The 19,145-nt window shown below is 43.6% G+C and overlaps 1 protein-coding gene across 4 annotated transcripts in view; it reads right to left on the reverse strand.

Annotated features, from left to right (window-relative positions):
• TSPAN9 (tetraspanin 9) overlaps positions 1-19,145 on the reverse strand; it is a 129,665-nt gene that overhangs the window by 3,532 nt on the left and 106,988 nt on the right. For all 4 annotated transcript variants that reach the window (XM_081207899.1, XM_081207898.1, XM_081207896.1 and 1 more), the window contains 5 exons: positions 9,223-9,414; positions 7,889-7,963; positions 6,584-6,685; positions 4,935-5,072; positions 512-595 (listed from right to left, as the gene is read on the reverse strand). In XM_081207899.1, the coding sequence (XP_081064025.1) occupies positions 512-595; positions 4,935-5,072; positions 6,584-6,685; positions 7,889-7,963; positions 9,223-9,414 (591 nt within the window). The remainder of the gene's footprint in view (positions 1-511; positions 596-4,934; positions 5,073-6,583; positions 6,686-7,888; positions 7,964-9,222; positions 9,415-19,145) is intronic.

The following is a 19,145-nucleotide window of genomic DNA, read 5'->3' on the forward strand; positions in this document are numbered from 1 at the left end:
CCCGGGGCAAGGCAAGTAATTTGCGCCCCCTAACCCGTGGATTTGCGCCCCCTAACCCGTGGATTTGCGCCCCCTAACCCTAACCCCCAGATGTTGCGCCCGGTGCGGCCGGGCCCCCCCCCCACGCTACGCCACTGGCTGGTGGCTGCCTGGTCTGCTAGGACACAGCCATCTCTCTTGAGTTTAAGGGCTGTGTAAAGGTGGGGGGGCACTGGTCTTGCTCCAGTCCAGTGTGCTAGGCTGGGGAAGGATGCTGAAGGGTTGTGACTGGTGCTGATAAGCACAACAGCCCCCTGCCCCCACTGTTACTTGGGGGGGGGGGCAGAAACACCTGTTCAAAAGTCCAAGTTAGAGAGGACTTTGTTTTGTTTTCTTCAACCACGTCTGTCACAGGCTCAGAACATAAACACCAACTGGGGATAAGCGAGACATTCTGTTGTCACATTTATTGCATTATTCCATGGACTACAGCAAAAATGAGGCCTGAACAAGGACCCTATGAGCCACCTACCTGCATAATGAGAATACACATCCCAACCGTCCCGAGTATATGCTTATTATCATCAAACCACATCTTGACTTTTTCATAGCAGCCCTGAAAGGGGAAGTGAAAAAGGATTTGAAAATATATAAATTAAAACAATCATTTTGATAGAAGCATCCCAAAATGATGGGAAGTTCATGTTGTATCAACAACAAAACCTGAAAGCTTCATACATATTCTTTGTCCTGCTCAATCGTGATGAAGCCTGCTTTGGCTTCTCATATTAAATATGAATACATTTAAACACATTCATCTTGACCAAATGGGTTTTGTTCATTTAAAAAAATGAGTGAGTTAAAGATACCACCAATGTTTGTTTTATATGTTGAAAAAGCAGATTGTAAGGCCATGGCAGAATGCCTCAGGGTGTTTTATTTAGAAGGCAACTTTGGTTGGCTTGTGCCAAAACCTGGGTGCCTCCTTTCTACATTGCCGCTTGATGTCAGTTTGGAACTGTCAGGGAACTGACATCGGAGCGAGAGGCGAAGGGAAGGCTCTCAGATGATGCTGGCGAAGGACCCAGCAGCCGGGGGAGAAACAGCTCAGTAGAGGGGGAAGCCAATCGGCGCAACACCAGGGATAAAGGGGGGCCGACGGGGGAATTGGAGAGAGGTCTCCAGGACTCTTCACTGGACATCAGTGAGGAGAGCCCAGGTCCTCCGCTACCCATGCCTTCCCTGCGCAGAAGACTCCCGCGCAGTGAGAGGAGGAGGAGACTGGGTGTCAAACAACTTTTATGCTGGAAGAGGTTCAAGAAACGCCCACTGACGGATTCTGCCAGTGACTGAGGCAGCCACCATGAGAAGGGGCTGTGCAGTCAGAAAGGTTTAACAAGGGAAATTAACCTAGAAATGCACCAGCTTACGCACGAGTAACTCATACCCACTACAGGAACGTTAGAAAAGAATATGATAATATTATTTTTAGTGGGACTGTCCCCCTGACCATGTTATTCTCAGAATAACTCTGTGAGATGTTGAGAGGTCACCCACTGATCTTTGGTCTCCCAATCCCATGTCTGATATGCTGACCATTATATCAGTCTGACAAGGCATAATGGCCAGAATAATTGGTATAAATGGGGCCCTGTGATCTAATGGATGGACAGAGGCAGAGACTTGTCATCCCTCTCTTTCAGCTTTCTTTTCACTCCTCTCCCTCTTCATCCACCTCAACCACAGAGCATCAGGAAGTACATGTCCACACATCCACACACTTGTCTGGAGGCACACGCACTCACGCTTCTGCCATATATGCTCTGTAAGCTTATGTTGACATGAACCACATACACAGCGTTTGGAAATCGTAGCTGCACATATGAACAGGCACAGCAAACAGGCACATTTGCAAACACAGCCATTGCACACCAGTGCTTTTCAAACAGACTCTTCCTAGCATCTATGAATCTTGCAGGGAGGGGAGGGGGAAAGTCAAAGGCAGAATGAATAATTTCCTTTGACTCGACCTAGCTGTCCCTGATAGCTCTTCAGACCTTGGCTGTGGCAACAGGAGCACCAAAAGGTTGTGAGAGCGGCAAAACAGCTGCCCCAGGGGAGCTCGAGCTTTTCTGTTACTCGTAAGGAGGTACAAGTCGAGCAGCAGCCTGTTTCACTTGCACTTTGAGCAGCCTCCGCTATCTCCACCACTACCATGTCCTGCTTCTCTTACCCCAAGGGACACACCTGCCCCCCAATCTTACACCAGGTAAAAAAAGTAGGAAAACACTGTGACAACCTGTTTTGGCTCAAGAGCCAAATGCTTCAAATGAAATATCTCACTCAGGGATAAAATAGGAGTGCTTACTGGACATTTTCCTCTCATGGAGAAACTATAAGCTCAGTCAGTGACAAACATTTGATCTGTTGGCTGAACAGAAGAGTCTCATTAGAAATTAGGCAAGAGGACAAGAAGGCAGACGTGGGCCATTTTGTTGCTTGCGGAGAGTATGCCTGAATTTGCAGCTCTGTATACAGTGGTGCCTCGCAAGACGAAATTAATTCGTTCCGCAAGTCTCTTCGTCTTGCGAGTTTTTCGTCTTGCGATGCACGGTTTCCCATAGGAATGCATTGAAAATCAATTAATGCGTTCCTAGGGAAACCGCCTTCAGACCAGGTCCGGGGACAGTCTGTCCCCGGACCTCTTCTGAAGGCTGGGGGACACACAAAGGCTTTTCTTCCCACCCCCAGCATTTTAAAAAACCCCGGGTCAGTGGAGGACTTCTCCGCTGTCCAGGCGATCTTAAAATGCTGGCGGGCGGCATTTTAAAATCGCCCCGGACAGCGGAGGACTTCTCCGCTGTCCGGGACGATTTAAAAGCCCCTGGGAAGGCAGGCAGGGGGGACAAAGACTTTCGCCCCCTGCCCGCCTTCAGAAGGTGTTCCCGCCCCCCCTCCCCGCTTCGGAACAGCGTTCCGAAGTGGGGCGGCTGGGGCAGCTGTTCCCGCCCCCCCTCCCCGCTTCGGAACAGCGTTCCGAAGTGGGGCGGCTGGGGCAGCTGTTCCCGCCCCCCCGCCCCGCTTTGGAACAGTGTTCCGAAGCGGGGCGGCTGGGGCAGATGTTCCCGCCCCCCCTCCCCGCTTCGGAACAGCGTTCCGAAGCGGGGCGGCTGGGGCAGATGTTCCCGCCCCCCCTCCCCGCTTCGGAACAGCGTTCCGAAGCGGGGCGGCTGGGGCAGCTGTTCCCGCCCCCCTCCCCGCTTCGGAACAGCGTTCCGAAGCGGGGCGGCTGGGGCAGCTGTTCCCGCCCCCCCCTCCCCGCTTCGGAACAGCGTTCCGAAGCGGGGCGGCTGGGGCAGATGTTCCCGCCCCCCCTCCCCGCTTCGGAACAGCGTTCCGAAGCGGGGCGGCTGGGGCAGATGTTCCCGCCCCCCCTCCCCGCTTCGGAACAGCGTTTTAAAATGCTGGGGTCGGCAGCGAAGCGTTCACTGCCGACCCCTAGCATTTTAAAATCTCCCCGGGACAGGGGGAGATTTTAAAATGCTGGGGGTCGGCAGCGAACGCTCCAACCCCCAGCATTTTAAAATCTCCCCGGGACAGAGAAGTCTCTGCTGTCCCGGGGAGATTTTAAAATGCTGGGGGTCGGCAGCCCCCCCAGCATTTTAAAATCTCCCCGGGACACGGGGAGATTTTAAAATGCTCCCGACTTCTCTGCTGTCCCGGGGAGATTTTAAAATGCTGGGGGTCGGCAGCGAACGCTTCGCTCCCGCCCGCCAGCATTTTAAGATCGCCCGGGGCAGGCGGGGGGGAAGGCAGGCGGGGGGAGCAAAGACTTTTGCCCCCCGCCGGCCTTCAGAAGAGGTCCTCTTCTGAAGGCCGGCTGTGGGCGAAAGTCTTTGCTCCCGACCGCCAGCATTTCCCTATGGGCTTTCGTCTTGCGATGCAAGCCCATAGGGAAATTCGTCTTGCGAAGCGCCTCCAAAACAGAAAACCCTTTCGTCTTGTGGCTTTTCCGTCTTGCGAGGCATTCGTCTTGCGGGGTACCACTGTAAAGGGTATTTTTTCAGTGGTTGTACCATCAGTGCACAACTCATTTTTTATTCCCACTGTACACCCTGCAATTCTCCCCCCCCTATGTTTCTGAACAATTTTAAACACAAGTATTGGTATACTTGGCTGTATAAAGAAACTATAGGCGGCACCATTCTCTGCCACTGACGGGGCTCCCGGAGGTGTGAGGGAGAAGGTGGGATTGCGAAGCGTTCTCCCTCAGCTGCCATCATCACCAGCCATTCCACCCTGCTATAAGAGTCTACAATACACCACTGCTCAATGACAAGCAACTTTTGGCCCTTCCTCTTAATTTATATGGAGCGTTCCCCCAAATTCCATCAGTGCTCAATTTTGCCTCCCTCCCTTCTCCTTGTGAGTCATGTCTTTTAGGTGGCAAGACTTACAATCTCACATTTAGAAGCCACTCTGGGGAAAATGTTTCAAGTACTCAAATAAATAAAATAGACCAGGAAATTAGCACCGATAATACAAAAGCAGAAGGGTTAACTGACAACAAAATATGCAGAAAAATCAATTTCAGTTTATCTGATTTGTTTAACCATACCAGATAGGAATCTACTTGACTTGCATTTTTACTTTTAGGGATTTTTTTTTTTTACTATTTTTTTATTATATCCCAGAGGGGCCTCAAAGGATGGAGCCCTTGGAAGTCACAGACCCTGCTTACTTTCAGCAAGATTTTTGCATTGCTTACCTTCAGCACATGTCCTAGGTCACAGTGGTGACCGAACAATGGTTGTAAAATAGTCTCTTAAATTGAAATATCTCTTTACCTAATACCTGCGCTTGAATGGTGTTCATGCAAGGATACCTTTTCCACAAGGAAAGAAATTAAGTTAAACTAAAGAAAAAATTCAGATTATTATGTAAGCTAAAATTACCGTTTTCCACACTAAATTCATATTAGTGGAATTCCGGCCACAGTCTTCAGAATTTTCTATGCAACATCTGTCAGGGACAGTGTTTTCACCCAGTACAAGGTACCAGTCTTTGTAATCAGTAACCCCACAGCAGTGCATCTAGGAGACAAGGACAAGATGAGACATAATGCAGCCTGGAACTGAAAGAACATTTTAGGATTTTTGAAAAGGCTGTGTTACCTTGGACACTAGCAAGCGCAAGTCTGAGTGATAACTGCAAAGAATTAGCCTCTTGGAAAATCACTACTGTGTATTTTAAACCCCAAACCTTATTTGTCACCACTTTCAACTCATCCCACCTGTTTATTGTCATCTGTTCACCTACTGAACATGTCAATCTCTGATCCCCTTGATTAGGGGACAAAATGTCATTCCATGAGTATAGAGCGAGGGCCCCGTCTCCTCACAGTCAGAAAGGACACTTCTTTTCCTGAAACTGTCCTGGACTGTGTGGAGAAAGATACAAAAACCATTTTTAAAGGCAGTGCTGACAGTGTGGAGGGATTAGGACTTGGTTTTGGCCCCCAGACCCTCGCCATTGACTCCACTATTAGACCATCCATCATTCCGACCGGAAGATAAATAGGGACAATTTTAAAAATTTGAAAAGAGAGGAATCTATCGCATAAGTGACTTTCTTTCTAGACGTAAAGCAAATCTGAGCATGAGCTAATAGAAAAGTTGGATGATGCCCAGTTAACTCGGCTTCAATCTCTTCAATTATGCACATTTGCAAGATATTTGGAACACAAGGGCATTGGTTCTCTTACGTTATTTGAGTATCTGTAACAAATCAAAATATGACATAAAAGGAACTACATCTTCAGTTTATAGCATTCTTTTAGAACAATATGCAGGCGATACAGGAGGTCTCCGATCAGTATCGGAAAAAGACTTAGGGAGCATAACTGGATATCATAAATGACAATCAGTTTGGTACAGCCCATCCCTATGAACAATCTCTGCTCATTTGCAGGAGGCTTCTCTCAAAATTATATTTTCCTGGCACTGGACTCCATCACATCTAGCCAAAATAAACACTAGCATCTCTCCCCTGTGCTGGAAAGGCTGTGGAGAGATTGGCTCGTATTTTCATCCATGATGGACTTGCATGTTGGTATACACCTTTTGGGAAAAGGTGTTTCACATTAATTCCAAAATTACGCAGTGAGCCCTCCCACCCTATTTGGGTCCCTCCTTGTTATGGTTAGACTTAAATTTAAACAGTAAACTTATATGCAGAGCTTTTGTATTTTTTTCTGTTATTAGCAGCCAGATTAACAATAGTCCAATATTGGAAACAATCCATAAAAATCCCATTTGAAATCTGCTTAAATACTATTTGGAATGCCTTACTCGCCACTTCAAAGATAGATACTTTTACATCTTACCTTTTTCTGCAGCATTGAACTCAAAGCTGCAAAGATGGAGTTCCCAGGTCTCCCAGCTTAAATTCACCAGACCCAAAATTGCTTAACTTCAGCAAGGCAATCACATCATGTCCCCTCAGACAATAGTACTGTCCCATGAGATGTAGATTAACCCATTATTAACAGGGCGGCGTGTGGGGGTCATTTGCAAAAAAATAAATAAAATGTTCATGTCATTACCTCTGCCTGAATGATATTCCAAGCATTCTTCAGCCCAACATTATTTTCCGTGTTGTACAGCTTGAGCCCTTCTTTCAAATCCTGCTTCGCATTTTCATTAACCTATTTCGTATAAACAAACACCAACAAGGTCACAGTCATTACATAAATAGTGCAACCTTTTGGTATGATCTGATTAGGAATGTATATGTGTGGGAAAGCAACAGACTCTCTTCCCTATCATATCAGAGTCTTCAAGCTGAGGCTGAAAGCCATTTGCAGAAATAAAATACCTACCACATAGTGACAATTCTAGATTAAAAGACACGTTAAAATATCCTCCGAGGTATGTGAAGAGTAGGCTGAATGGAAAGCACATCTGGTGCCTTCTCCTAATAGTTTCAAGGGGAGCAATGTTTTTTTGGGGGGGTTGCTGCATAATTTTAACACTGTATGTATAGATGTCCTACTCAAGATAACAAAATATGTGAGTATATATTTCAGTAAAAGGAAGTTTTGTCTTTTTCCAATAGACATGCGTCTGGGACCAGTGCAATGGTTATAGTGTTGGAATGCTCGCCAATCAGGATTCTGGACACAATTCAAAGTGCTGGTGTTGACCTATAAAGACTTAAATAGCTCAGGACCACAATACCACAAGGTCTGCCTCTCCCCCATATGAACTGGCCCAGACCCTGAGATCATCATCTGAGGCCCTTTTTCATGTGCCTCCTCCACGAGAAGTCCAGAGGGTGGCAACACAAGAACAGAGCCTTTTCTGCAGTGGCTCCCCATTTGTGGAATGCTCTCCCCAGGGAGACTTGCCCGGCACCTTCACTAAATATCTTTAGGCATCAGAAAACCTTCTGTGGCCTTTTAGAAGTGGGGAGGATGTTTTTAATGTATTGCTTTATCGTCTGGGTGGTGGTTGTTGTTTGTTTGTTTGTTTTGGCTGTAAGTCACTTTGGGTTGTCCTGGACAAGATAAACTGAAGAAGAAGGAGGAGGAGGAGGAGGAGGAGGAGAAGAAGAAGAGGAGGTGGTTGCTGCCTGGTGTAGTTTCCGTCTCTTTTGTGCTCTTCAAAGCATTGTGGCTTCCACAGGAGCCAAACAGTCAGGGGCATGCTCAAGGTGCCAGCCAGACTTCTAAATTTCCCTTCTGCCTGGTTCTTGCAGCAGTTCTCTAATGTGCTGATTGGCTCCTTTCTGCAGGACCTTCTTTGATATGTCTATTTTAATGCCAGTTATCTGGGGAGGGAGCTGGGGGAGGAATACTCATAAGAAAGTAGCTCAGCTTCTGAGATAACGGAGCTCTGTGAATGCCTACCTTGTCCATATAAACAAAGAACAAAATGAGTAGTATCAGCTCAGCCAGGAGAATGATCAGCAAAACAATAAAAAACTGCAGAAGCAAAAGAAAGAAGAATGTTACAATCACTTGAAGCTTTAATATACCTTATGTAAATGGCAGTGTGGTAAATAGTAACATACTTAGTAACATAATTAAATATTGCAATTAAAGTAGCATTGAAATGTATCACCATTTTCTTATGTTCTTTGAAATTATTAAGTGGAAATTCTTAAGGTTATTCTCAGACCACCTTGTGAACTTTTTTGTTTTAATTTTATCGGGAAAGTGTGTATTACACAAAAAAACAAAAACCTTGTGTATTGTGAATGCACTGTACATTTGCTTGCATTGATGCATGAACCATTCCAAAGTTCATTCACCTTTTCTACAGGGCATGATCATGACTTAGTGCAAACATAATAATAATAATAAATAATAATAAAATTTTATTTATATCCCATCCTCCCCAGCCGAAGCTGGGCTCAGAGCGGCTAACAACAATAAAAGTAACACAGCATTCTAAAATTAATTCAAAATCAAATGAATGGCAACATGCAGATTCCTGGAGAGAAGATTGGCCATTTTACACCTCCTCCTGCTGCCACCGCCATGCTGATGAGCCAAGCCATGGTTGACTTGACAGTTGTGTCCAGACTAGGCCTGGATGATATATCGATATATCGCCCAGGACCGGTTTGAGGAGTAGACCAAAATGAAGGGCTCACTCAGTGGTATATCGCTGGTGAAACTTCCACTTCTCCGGAGTTGCTTTGCTAGCAGCGTCCGCTGGAGTGTGTGTCAAGAGTCCTTGCTCCAGCGGGTGCGACTCAGAAGCGGTGGTGGTTTCACCAGCGATATACCGCTGAGTGAACCTGACATCGCGGTCGGCTCCTCATACAACGCAGAGGGAGAAACAAGCTGTATTGGGGAGGTGCTGATATAGCTTGTTCCTCCCTCTGCATCTTTAAACTGCTCGACTGAGGAGTGTGCAGCTGCCCTTGCCCCAGCTTAGAAGTTTAAGGAGCCCTGATGCTCCTGCCGCCCTCATGTGAGCGGGGAGAGCCCTGGGGCTGTCTCAGCAGGGGAGGGGGAACAAGTTGCGTTGTCCAGCCCATGAGCGCCTGGGTGAAACCGCCTCGGCTCCTGAGGTGAGAGCTGCAGCAGTTTCACCCGGTGCCTCGCGGGCAGAGGCCAATGCACCTTGTTTTTTCAGCATCGCATTGTATTGCCAAACCTCGATGTTGAAAAGCTGATATCGCCCAGCCCTAGTCCAGCCCCCGACTCGTGCTTTATCTCAATTGCTAACTTACGCTTAGGAGGAGGCACTTGTTTTCCTTGATAGCACCCAAGCAGCCTAGGAAGCCAGTCACCATGATGATAGTACCAATGGCAATGACCAGGTTTGCTGCCGACAGTGAAGGGAAGCTGGGAGAAAAGGTGGCAAAGTTTCCTTGTGACACGGACAGCCATATTCCCACACCCAAGAGACCGCAGCCACATAACTGAAAAGAAAGACAAAAACAAAGATGCATTTTTTAAAAAGCCAGCCCAAAAAGGTGTATGTTGAATCTCCTAGACAGCAGCTGCAATTAAAGCTGTTTATAGATGTGGGTCTGTCTTTGATTTTAGGGGTTTTGATTTAAGAACTTACTGGTCTACTGACCACCTTTTCAGGTTTTCTCCTGTAAGTTCTATTAAGGATAAGGATTTTGAACACATGAAAACAACTTTTTTTCAAGAACCCCCTTCCCCATTCTTTTCCATCAGACTAAAAAAAAATGCATATTATTGAACACCAAGCACAGACCATCACCAAACACTAATTTATAGAGTAATAGGGATAAATTGTCAGCAAGATGAGTGGGGGAAATCACTCCAGAAGGAGGAATGCTGCCTTGACAAAGAAGAAGGAAAAGGGTAGGAAACTGCAAAGTTTTGAATAATAGAATTTGGGGTACCCAATGAAATTGATTGCAGGAGGTTCAGGACAGACAAAAGAAATTACTTCTGCACACAGCACAGTATAAACTTGAGCTCCTGGCCACAATATGTAGTGATGGTCACTCGGTTTGTTGGGTTTAAAAGAAAGCTACACAAATTCTCAAATGACAAATCTATCCCTGATTATTAATCATGTTTTTTAAATAGAATTATGCTCAGTTTAAACATTCATTTGAATATCAGATGCTATAGATGAGGGATGGGGAACATGTGGCACTCTGTGTGGTGGAGTCCCATTCGCCCCAGCTAAAATGGCCAATGGTTGAAGAATGAATAAATCCCAACAAAAGAGCAGTGGCAAGAAAAACTGATGAGCTATGCGTAATTGGCCAAGTTGACATATAAACCGCTTGACAAGGACAATTGTGACTTCAAGGAAGAATGGGAACTTTTTACAAATTATCTAAAAAGACAACAAAATGATTTGGACTCCTTGGCAGGTTTTGAATAAACATACACAAATTTATTAGTTGAATATATGATAGATAAGACAATGATATGTACAATTTTACAACTCTGCATTATTAATTTACGCTGCGCGTCCAATATGTGCAAAGAAACCAGAGACGGGAGCTGAGGGAAGTCCGGGGGGGGGCCAGGGGGGAGAGGGAGGGGAGGGGGGAAAGGGGGAGGGAAATGTAAATAGTTATATTGATTGATAATTTGTTTGTTTATACACACACACACATACACACACGAATGGGCAATGGTTAGGGATGATCGGAGTGGCGTTAGATAATAAAGGGCCACATATTTTCCCCTCCTGTTGTAGGCCAACAACTGAGAAGGACTCTTGCCTTCATGCCCTCATTTTATTTATTTAACAAAATTTAAATTTAGCTTGACTTCGGTAAAACCTCTAAGCAATTCACAAGAAATATTAAAATTATCAATAAAAAAAGTTAAAAGCAATTAAAATATTTAAAAATATTTAAAATTAACAGCCAAAGCCGTTGAAACATTATCAACATCCTGGAGTGATCTGCCTGACTACTGTACTAGATATTATAATGAAATATGATATCACATAATATAATGATACCTAAGTGTGTGTTGGGTGTTCAGCTTTTAGCAGGCTGGTGTAGGTTTTGCCCTTTTTATGTTATTACATTAGGAACACCTTTATCTATTTATTTTAAATTTTGTACCATGGATGATTTTATAAGTGTAAGTCACTCTGAGGCTAATGCTAATGTTAATAACAATATACTGTTAGAAATGGGATGCTACAACAAGTTGTCTCTTGAAACAGGGCTTTCAGCATCTTCAGCATCTCAGCTCCTGTGACACCAGTGCTCTGGGCTGGTTATGCATGGGAAGGACATGTGAAGGCTGCTGTGCTGGTCCAAATGCTGTCACCCGACACACACACATCCCAGCCTGAACATGATCAGCTGACCTCCCAAACCAGAGAAGATCCCCAGGCCCTATAAAGCCCCATCTTTCTGGGAAGGTCCAGCGGATGGACCTCTCGCTCCTTGTGCCTTGTGTCTCTTCTTCAGTCTGACATGAGACCATCAGCCCATCCATGGCAATGCTTCCTGCCTCTTGACCTCTGTTCCTGTTGACCAGGTGTAGTACCAGACTTCATGTCAGTACCTGACATGACTGTATACCTCTGGCCCATGCAGTCACTGCCTTCCCATGCTCCACGCCTGACCGAAACAGGGAGCCCTTGACTTTGCTTCAGCAGGGCTCTTCTTACCTTGTTAGAGCAGTCCTGTTGCCACCAGCCTTGCTGGACTGCGCTGTGTCGAAATGCTTGGCATTCCTGCCTCACTTTGTTCAGCTCCCTGTGAGTCTGCTATAACCTGTCCTTGAATCCCCACAGTTAGAATGATTCTATCACCCCCCGAGAATCTGTCTGATAGCCCACCTGCCCTGGTTGTTAAATGAGAAGGTCAGGCATTTGTTCAGGCTCAAAGCAAAAGTCCCAAACTTCAGAGGGTTCGAAAACACCTCTCCATGTGCAAATTATATTGTGATATTCCATTACAAATGACATTAATCTGTTTAAAGGACCACCTGTGGATGGGGGGAAAGCACTATTTTTAATCCCACAGCACAGGAGGCCATCAAAATGAATATGCAGTGTGTGTTTAGTAATTTACTGATCATCTAAAGTGAAGAATTAGAATATTGGCCTAGTTGTGCTTGGAGCCTCTTAGGTCCTAGTGGGTGAATTACATCACTGGAATACTAGAAGCTATTCATAATAAATGTGGATTTCATACTGGAGTATGGAAATATTTAAGCTTAAAAAACAAACACCTCACTACCCAGTGGAGGCAGTAGGTGCTGAACATTCTTATCCAAATGGTTGCTTTAAAAAACACATTAAAATTTACTGCTGTGTTTACAATTTTACCAGTTTTCATTCTCTGTCTATCCGGCATCTCTCTGATGCAGTACAGTATATGTCTACATATTGTTAGGAGCAGTGGCTTCTAGGGGCTGAGCCCTTTTGCCCCCCTCCCTATATTTTTGGGGAGGGATCGGGCCTCCAGTGTCTGGCACCTTCTCCTCTCCTCATCTTGCCACAGACCCTTTCTCTCTTAGCTCTGTTGGTGCCAGCTTAGATTGTACCGTGGTACCTCTGGTTGCGAACGGGATCCGTTCCGGAGGCCTGCGCACAATCCGCCGCTTCTGCATATGCGCGTGACATCATTTTGCGCATCTGCGCATGAGCGAGCGATGAAACCTGGAAGTAACCCTTGTCTGGTCTTGTTTTCATTCACCATTTTATCAGCCTCATCTCTAATTACTTTTAATTGTTCAGCCAATAATTGCTGGACCGCAGTAATTAGTTTGGGCAAGATCACGGCTGCAGTTTCAGCCACTTCCAATACACAAGGCAGTCCTTCTGAGGCATCAGGCATAAGCCTGCATTTTATTAATGTTTGATCAGGACTTGTATATTAAAGAGGGCTTAGATTTTCAAAAGTAGATTTTCAAATGTTTCATGCCAGGCAGAGAAAACCTTGGCCATTCTCCTAAGACAAGGGGCCCCCCTTTGATTGATAGCAGAAAACAATTCTCAAAGTCGTAAAAGCTGAAAATACAGACTGAGTAATGACACTGACCCTACATGTTACAGAAGATAACAAAGGCAGAGATAAATATAATTAGGAATGGGCAAATAGTAAAATGATACCATGGGCCTCTTTTAAACCTTGAGCTGTATTTTCTAAGGCCAGAGGCAAATGGGGAAAAGCATCTAGCTGGGAAGTCTTTTTAAAGCTGTTTCTTCCTTAAACAGATAATGGGAAAAGCAGCTTGCTGAAGGGGGGGAGATGTAAACTGAAGAGCCTTCTTCTGAAACTGTTTTAAACTGAGTTCTTTTTTTTTCTTTCTCTCTCTACTTTAAAAAGGCCTTATTCCTTTTAAAAGGTTACCTATGATAATGTATGAAATATATTAGCTTAAATATATTGGCTTAAATGTAACTATGCAAAGGATTTAGAAAGTAACAAATTTAGATGTTAGATTCTTATTTCATAGAATCATAGAGTCCTAGAGTTGGAATAGACTACAGGGGCCATTGAGCTCAGCCTCTTGCCAGACAAGAAGACGCCATCAAATGCTGTCCAGATATATTAGCTGTCAGACATTTGTTTAGAAACCTTCAAATGAAGGATATCTTTCAATGTTGATGTGAAACTCAAGATCCTTGACATATGTTTAAGATAAAAATTTAAGATTAACCATTTGTTTTAAAAGGCAATAGGGCAGGGAGGGCAAGAGGTGAGCTGGTAATTAAGATTCCTTGTTGAGACACATGTAAGATATATTACTACTTATTTGTCATTTATAGATGTAACAATATATAGCTCTTTGTGTTCCATATAAGGACAGGAGGATATGAGTGTATCTTAAAATTGGTTATAGCAATCAGCCAATAGGAAATTCAAGCAGGCTGATTGAACAAAGGCAGCCACAGGAGGAGCAAAGGGGGGGTGGATTAAGGAAATATAAGGGCTGGCCATAATGGCAGGAGGGAGGGCCAGAGCTTGGTAACCATATACCACTGTGCCTCTCATTTATTTGTCTGACAAATAAATAATTATTTTAATTTCTCTATTGCTGCGTTGAATATTTCATTCCAGCTAAGCGTTAACCACAAGCAGGGTGCTACACTTCCACCCTGCAAGCAACAACTTTCAAAGCAACAAGAAGTTAATCCCTTTGTTTTGATTTCTTATTTGAAGTGAAAGCTGACAGTCAAACATACATTTGGCTATCATCAAATGCCACACTGCTATCTCCATCCGCAAGGAGCTGACAAAAGATCTTCAGAATACTATGAATTCCTCCCTGCAAATCCTTTTATCTTAACACACACACACACACACACACACACACACACCATAGTGTGTGCAGGGGGTGTGCCCAGGCAAACCCTAAAGTTTCAACTCCAAACCCCAAACCAGGGAGCAATGGAAGCAGGCACAGAGAGCTGCAGGCAGAATAAAAAGGCTAGGATTAGGGCTAGGTATTTGCTATGTGTTTGTTAGGTGCATCTTAGATATTAGGTGTTGGGATTAGGTTAGGGGGTTGTTATGGAGGTTAGGATTAGAGTTTAGGATTAGGGATAGGGTGTTATTTTAAGGGTTGGGTTTATGCCAAGGTTTAGAGTTTGGGGTTAGGGCTTGGGCTAGAGCTAGAGCTAAAGCTAGCAATAGGAGTTAGAGTTAAGATTAGGGTGTGTGTGTCTGTTTAAGATGAAGATTGGGTTAGGAATAAAGTTGATTTAGAATGAGGGGGAGGGTTAAGTGTACTGTTCAATTAGTTTTAGGGTAAAGTTTGGGTTATGGCTGGGGTGGTAGTAAAGGTTTGGGATTAGGCTTTGGGCAAGGTGTTAGGGTTGGGGTCAGAGTTAAGGGTTAGGGTTATGAGGGAATGTGGGTCTGCTTTTTATTTTATTTGAATGACATGCTCTCATGACTGTGGCTAATGCTTAAGGCATCATTCTTAATGGCATCACTAGGGGCTGCCCATAGACTCAGGTTTGGGCCCTGACATCTTGGGGTCTGGGGTTCTCCTGACTTGGCAACCTTGGAAGCATCTAACTGTGTCACTCAGAGTGAATCCTGTGCATTGATGGCCTGCATTCATCTACATGTGAAAATAGATTTTTCTTATCCAGTCAATAAAATTATTGCCCAAATATTGACACTGAAAAAAGTATGCAACTAAATATTTCATTCTATGCTGGTTCAATGTGGTCTCTACACATTCATTTCCATCAGTATGTCTCTTTCTAAATATTAAAAATGTTTGTTATCAGAAGAAGTACAATACAACACAATATTGCCAAAAATATTTGCTATATCAATAGAACCATTTGCATTAAACATAAAGGCAAAATTTACAGCATTACTAAAAATAATATTGGCTACAAGATAAACATTTGTGGCACTTGTGGGGAATCTCCTTGGCTCTGTGGGTCAGATCATTATCAGGCCTGGCCTTGTGGGTTAAATTTGACAGCTGGGCAGGGTTGGTCACCTGTCAATCACTTGACATCACTAAAAATGAGAAGGGAACCTTTGTTTTAGCAGGAGGTTTAATGCAAACCCCTTCCTGATCACCAGGTGCTTAATTAGGGCCGTCTTAAGCATATCCAGCACCGGGGTGAAAAACTCCCTCTGGTGCCCCCCCCCCCCGGTTTCCCAGAATTTTTTAGGGAGGACGGCGCTGCTGGAGGGTGGCTCCTCCAGCGGGGAAGAGGCGGAGGCTGGTCGCGGCGCCTCCCGGCTCAGCAGGCTGCTTTGTGCCACGGTGGCCACGATAGATGGAGGCTCTGGGCACAGCGCTGCTTCGGCGTGGCATGGCGAGGGTGGTGAGCTGATGCCGGGAGGTGCCTTGTCCAGCCTCCGCCTTTTCCCTGGCACCCTCCAGAACATGGCGCACTGGCACCCCACTAGTCTCTATGGGTAAGACACCCCTATGCTTAAACATGCTAAAATAAAAAACCATTTCCTCCACTTTAGCAGGGTTTGAATGAAAGCTGAATTTACTGTTTTGTCCAAATATACTGTTGCACGCTACCCCAATCTCTGAGTGGTGCAAGATTCCAGGGGTTCCAGGTGCTTACCCAGAGTTCAGTTTCCTTGGAATGAAGAAATAAAAAAATTCCTTCCAGTAGCACCTTAAAGACCAACTAAGTTAGTTCTTGGTACGAGCTTTCGTGTGCATGCACACTTCTTCAGATACACTGAAGCAGAAGTTGCCAGATCCTTCTATATAGTGAGAAGGTGGGGAGGGGTATTACTCAGAAGGGTGGTGGGAATGGGAGATTGGCAGATAGCTGAGATGAGCCTGTTGACGACTCTTAACGACTGTAATAGGTCTTACAGGAAAAGGCAAGGGGTGAGAAGGTGAGAAATGGCTTAGTCTCATACCAAGAACTAACTTAGTTGGTCTTTAAGGTGCTACTGGAAGGAATTTTTTTATTTTGACTATGGCAGACCAACACGGCTACCTATCTGTAACTTGGAATGAAGCACAGCAGAGACTGTGGTATCTTTATGATGTATGATTTACACATATATACAACCTGCACCTACGATGGATGGTCTCACAACATTTACAGCCCAGAAGGTCTTGCTTCTCCCACAGTCACAGACTTGGATTCCAGCAGAAGTAAACATGCCTCTCACCACTCTGGCCTGTCTTCTTCACTACCAGCCCATTCACCTGCCCTCTGGTACAGAGCAGCTTCCTTTGTCAATCTAAGGACAATACTTAGGTGGTATCCATGACCCTTGCTTGGCTAATTCAATAGTGGAATCCTACATCAGATTTTAACCCTCACCGGAACCAAGACTCCAACAATTTCAAGAGACCTGGGCATCAGGCCAACTAACCCCTCAAACTCAAAACAATATGTTGAGAATTTGTTGAAGCTAGACAAAGCCTTGTCTTGCTGGGAAGTGCTACTGCTGACACCTGTCATTTTAATTCCTCAGCAATGACAGATTTATATGGCCAGTTAGAAAACCTAGAGTGAATCATGAAGGACGTGAAATTCTTAATTTACCACTACAAAATTGCATGCATAACAGACAAAGGCGATTCAGGAACTAAAAATGTTGAACACCCCTTCTGTAAAATTCCTCTACATTCCATTCTCTGGAGCACAAAGAGGAAAACACAAATAATTCTTTTAAAAAGTTTCAAAATGTTATACTTAATACATTACTGTCCACATGGGACAGTGATCACAGTAGGATTTCACCCTCAATCTCACAACTTGCTCCAGTTTTTAGAGATCCAGACTCCAATCGCCATGAACATACTGGAAGTTCTGATTTATTGAATAAAACATATTGTTACCTAAACTTCATCTGATGGATTTTGAAATAATTTGTGGCCAGGCACAAAGTTCTTTTAAATATATATATTGTATATTAGCTTTCGTAGATTTTCACGGGTACAGGAATGCAGGTTTTGGTGTCTTCGGGTGTCTTCCCGTGTAAGAGTTGGGGTGTCTAGGCGACCTCGTCGAAACGTCGCCTAGACACCCCAACTCTTACACGGGAAGACACCCGAAGACACCAAAACCTGCATATTGTATATTAGTATACATGAACACTACAGCTGTAACACATTATAAACGAAGATGAAAAAAGATCTAGAAGGAAAATTTCTTACAAGGCTTGGTCTTTCCTTTTCAGACCTATAAATTAATTTACTGTGACCTCATGACTGAGAGAGAACTGCATAAAAATGACAATAAAAATACTATTTAACACCTCTGAAATTACCTATAAAGATGAGAATAGTCATTGCTGGCACTATGCCAAAAACAGAGTACTGCAGATTTCCTCATGTAATGGACATGTCACACAGCTCAAGCATTTTGCAAAACGATTATCAGCGCATTAGTTTTCAGAACAAAACACGTTGTAGTATTAAATACACTAGAGGTTGCTAGAGTGATTTGTGCTTATCACTGGATATGAATAGAGCTACCTTTGAAATAATAATAGCTGGGGAAATGGTGGGATGCTCTTTTATTAATCAAACTGATGGTGCTCAAGAAATCTCTCAATGCATTTTAACATGTCTGTGACATGGGAGCGCAGATGCTGTTTCTATAAGGAACTCTTTGGACCTGAGCTATAACCATGCTGAATGCTTAAACCCCATACAGGAGGTAATATTATGCCTATTGTAAATGTGTTTTATATAAGAGAAACGTGGCTTTGATATGGGGTGTATATCTTTTAAACTTTTGTATGTTTTGATACTTATATGAAATAAAATTATAAAAATCTATTTACACAGTCAACATCTCTAACTCAGAAAGCTGAACTGGAAATAAAAATACATTTTGAAAAGAAATGAACTTAAAAACATTTTAAAAAGATTAATTAGTATATAGGTGCATAACATTTCACGTTGCGCATACTTAACACACCACATATCTTATTTTTCAAAACTGCATAGCTTGAGCTCTAGAAGCAACAGCTGCCTGCTGATCTTTTTTTTATATATAAAATATTTATTAAAGTTTCAGAAAAAGGAGTTACATAAAAGCAAAAAATACAAAAGTACAAGACAAAAATAAAAATACAAGAAAAATACAGAATAAAAAAGAAAACAAATACTTACAGAAAAAAATAAAAAAATAAAAAAATCAACCTTTCCATATCTTACATTCATATCCTTGTTTCCCTGACCTCCTCGTACCTCCCTTTTTTGTGTTCCAATTCAATTAATTAATTCAGCAATTTCTTTCCCTCCTTATTATCCTGATCTTTGATCTTAATATATTATAACATTAAATTTTTACCTATTTAGAAATCAAATTTTTCCATATTCTTTTATATCATTACAGCTAAAAACCGCTTAACTTCAATCAAACATTCTAACATTCATTAATTTTGCAATACTTCTGTAAATAGTCTTTAAATTTCTTCCAATCTTCTTCCACCGACTCTTCTCCCTGGTCTCGGGATTGTCCCTTCCCATTCTTTTAAATGGGCTTCAGATACTTCTCGCAGACACACAAATCAGATGGCTGCTTATCTAAAGATTTGACTCGGCTGATATTTTTTTCTAAGTGGTCATTTTTGGGCTGAGCCATGCCACCTGGGAGCCAAATTTCACTCCCCCCACCATCTTGTTCTATTTTACGAAAATAAAACAGCATTAATTTGTAATTAATGGACCCGCTTAATTCAGGAAGTAAATCTTGTTTCCACAACTGTCTTTCATCAGCTTT

Source organism: Podarcis bocagei (genome assembly GCF_964188305.1).
Source record: "Podarcis bocagei genome assembly, chromosome: 9".
In the NCBI taxonomy this organism is placed as follows: domain Eukaryota; kingdom Metazoa; phylum Chordata; class Lepidosauria; order Squamata; family Lacertidae; genus Podarcis; species Podarcis bocagei.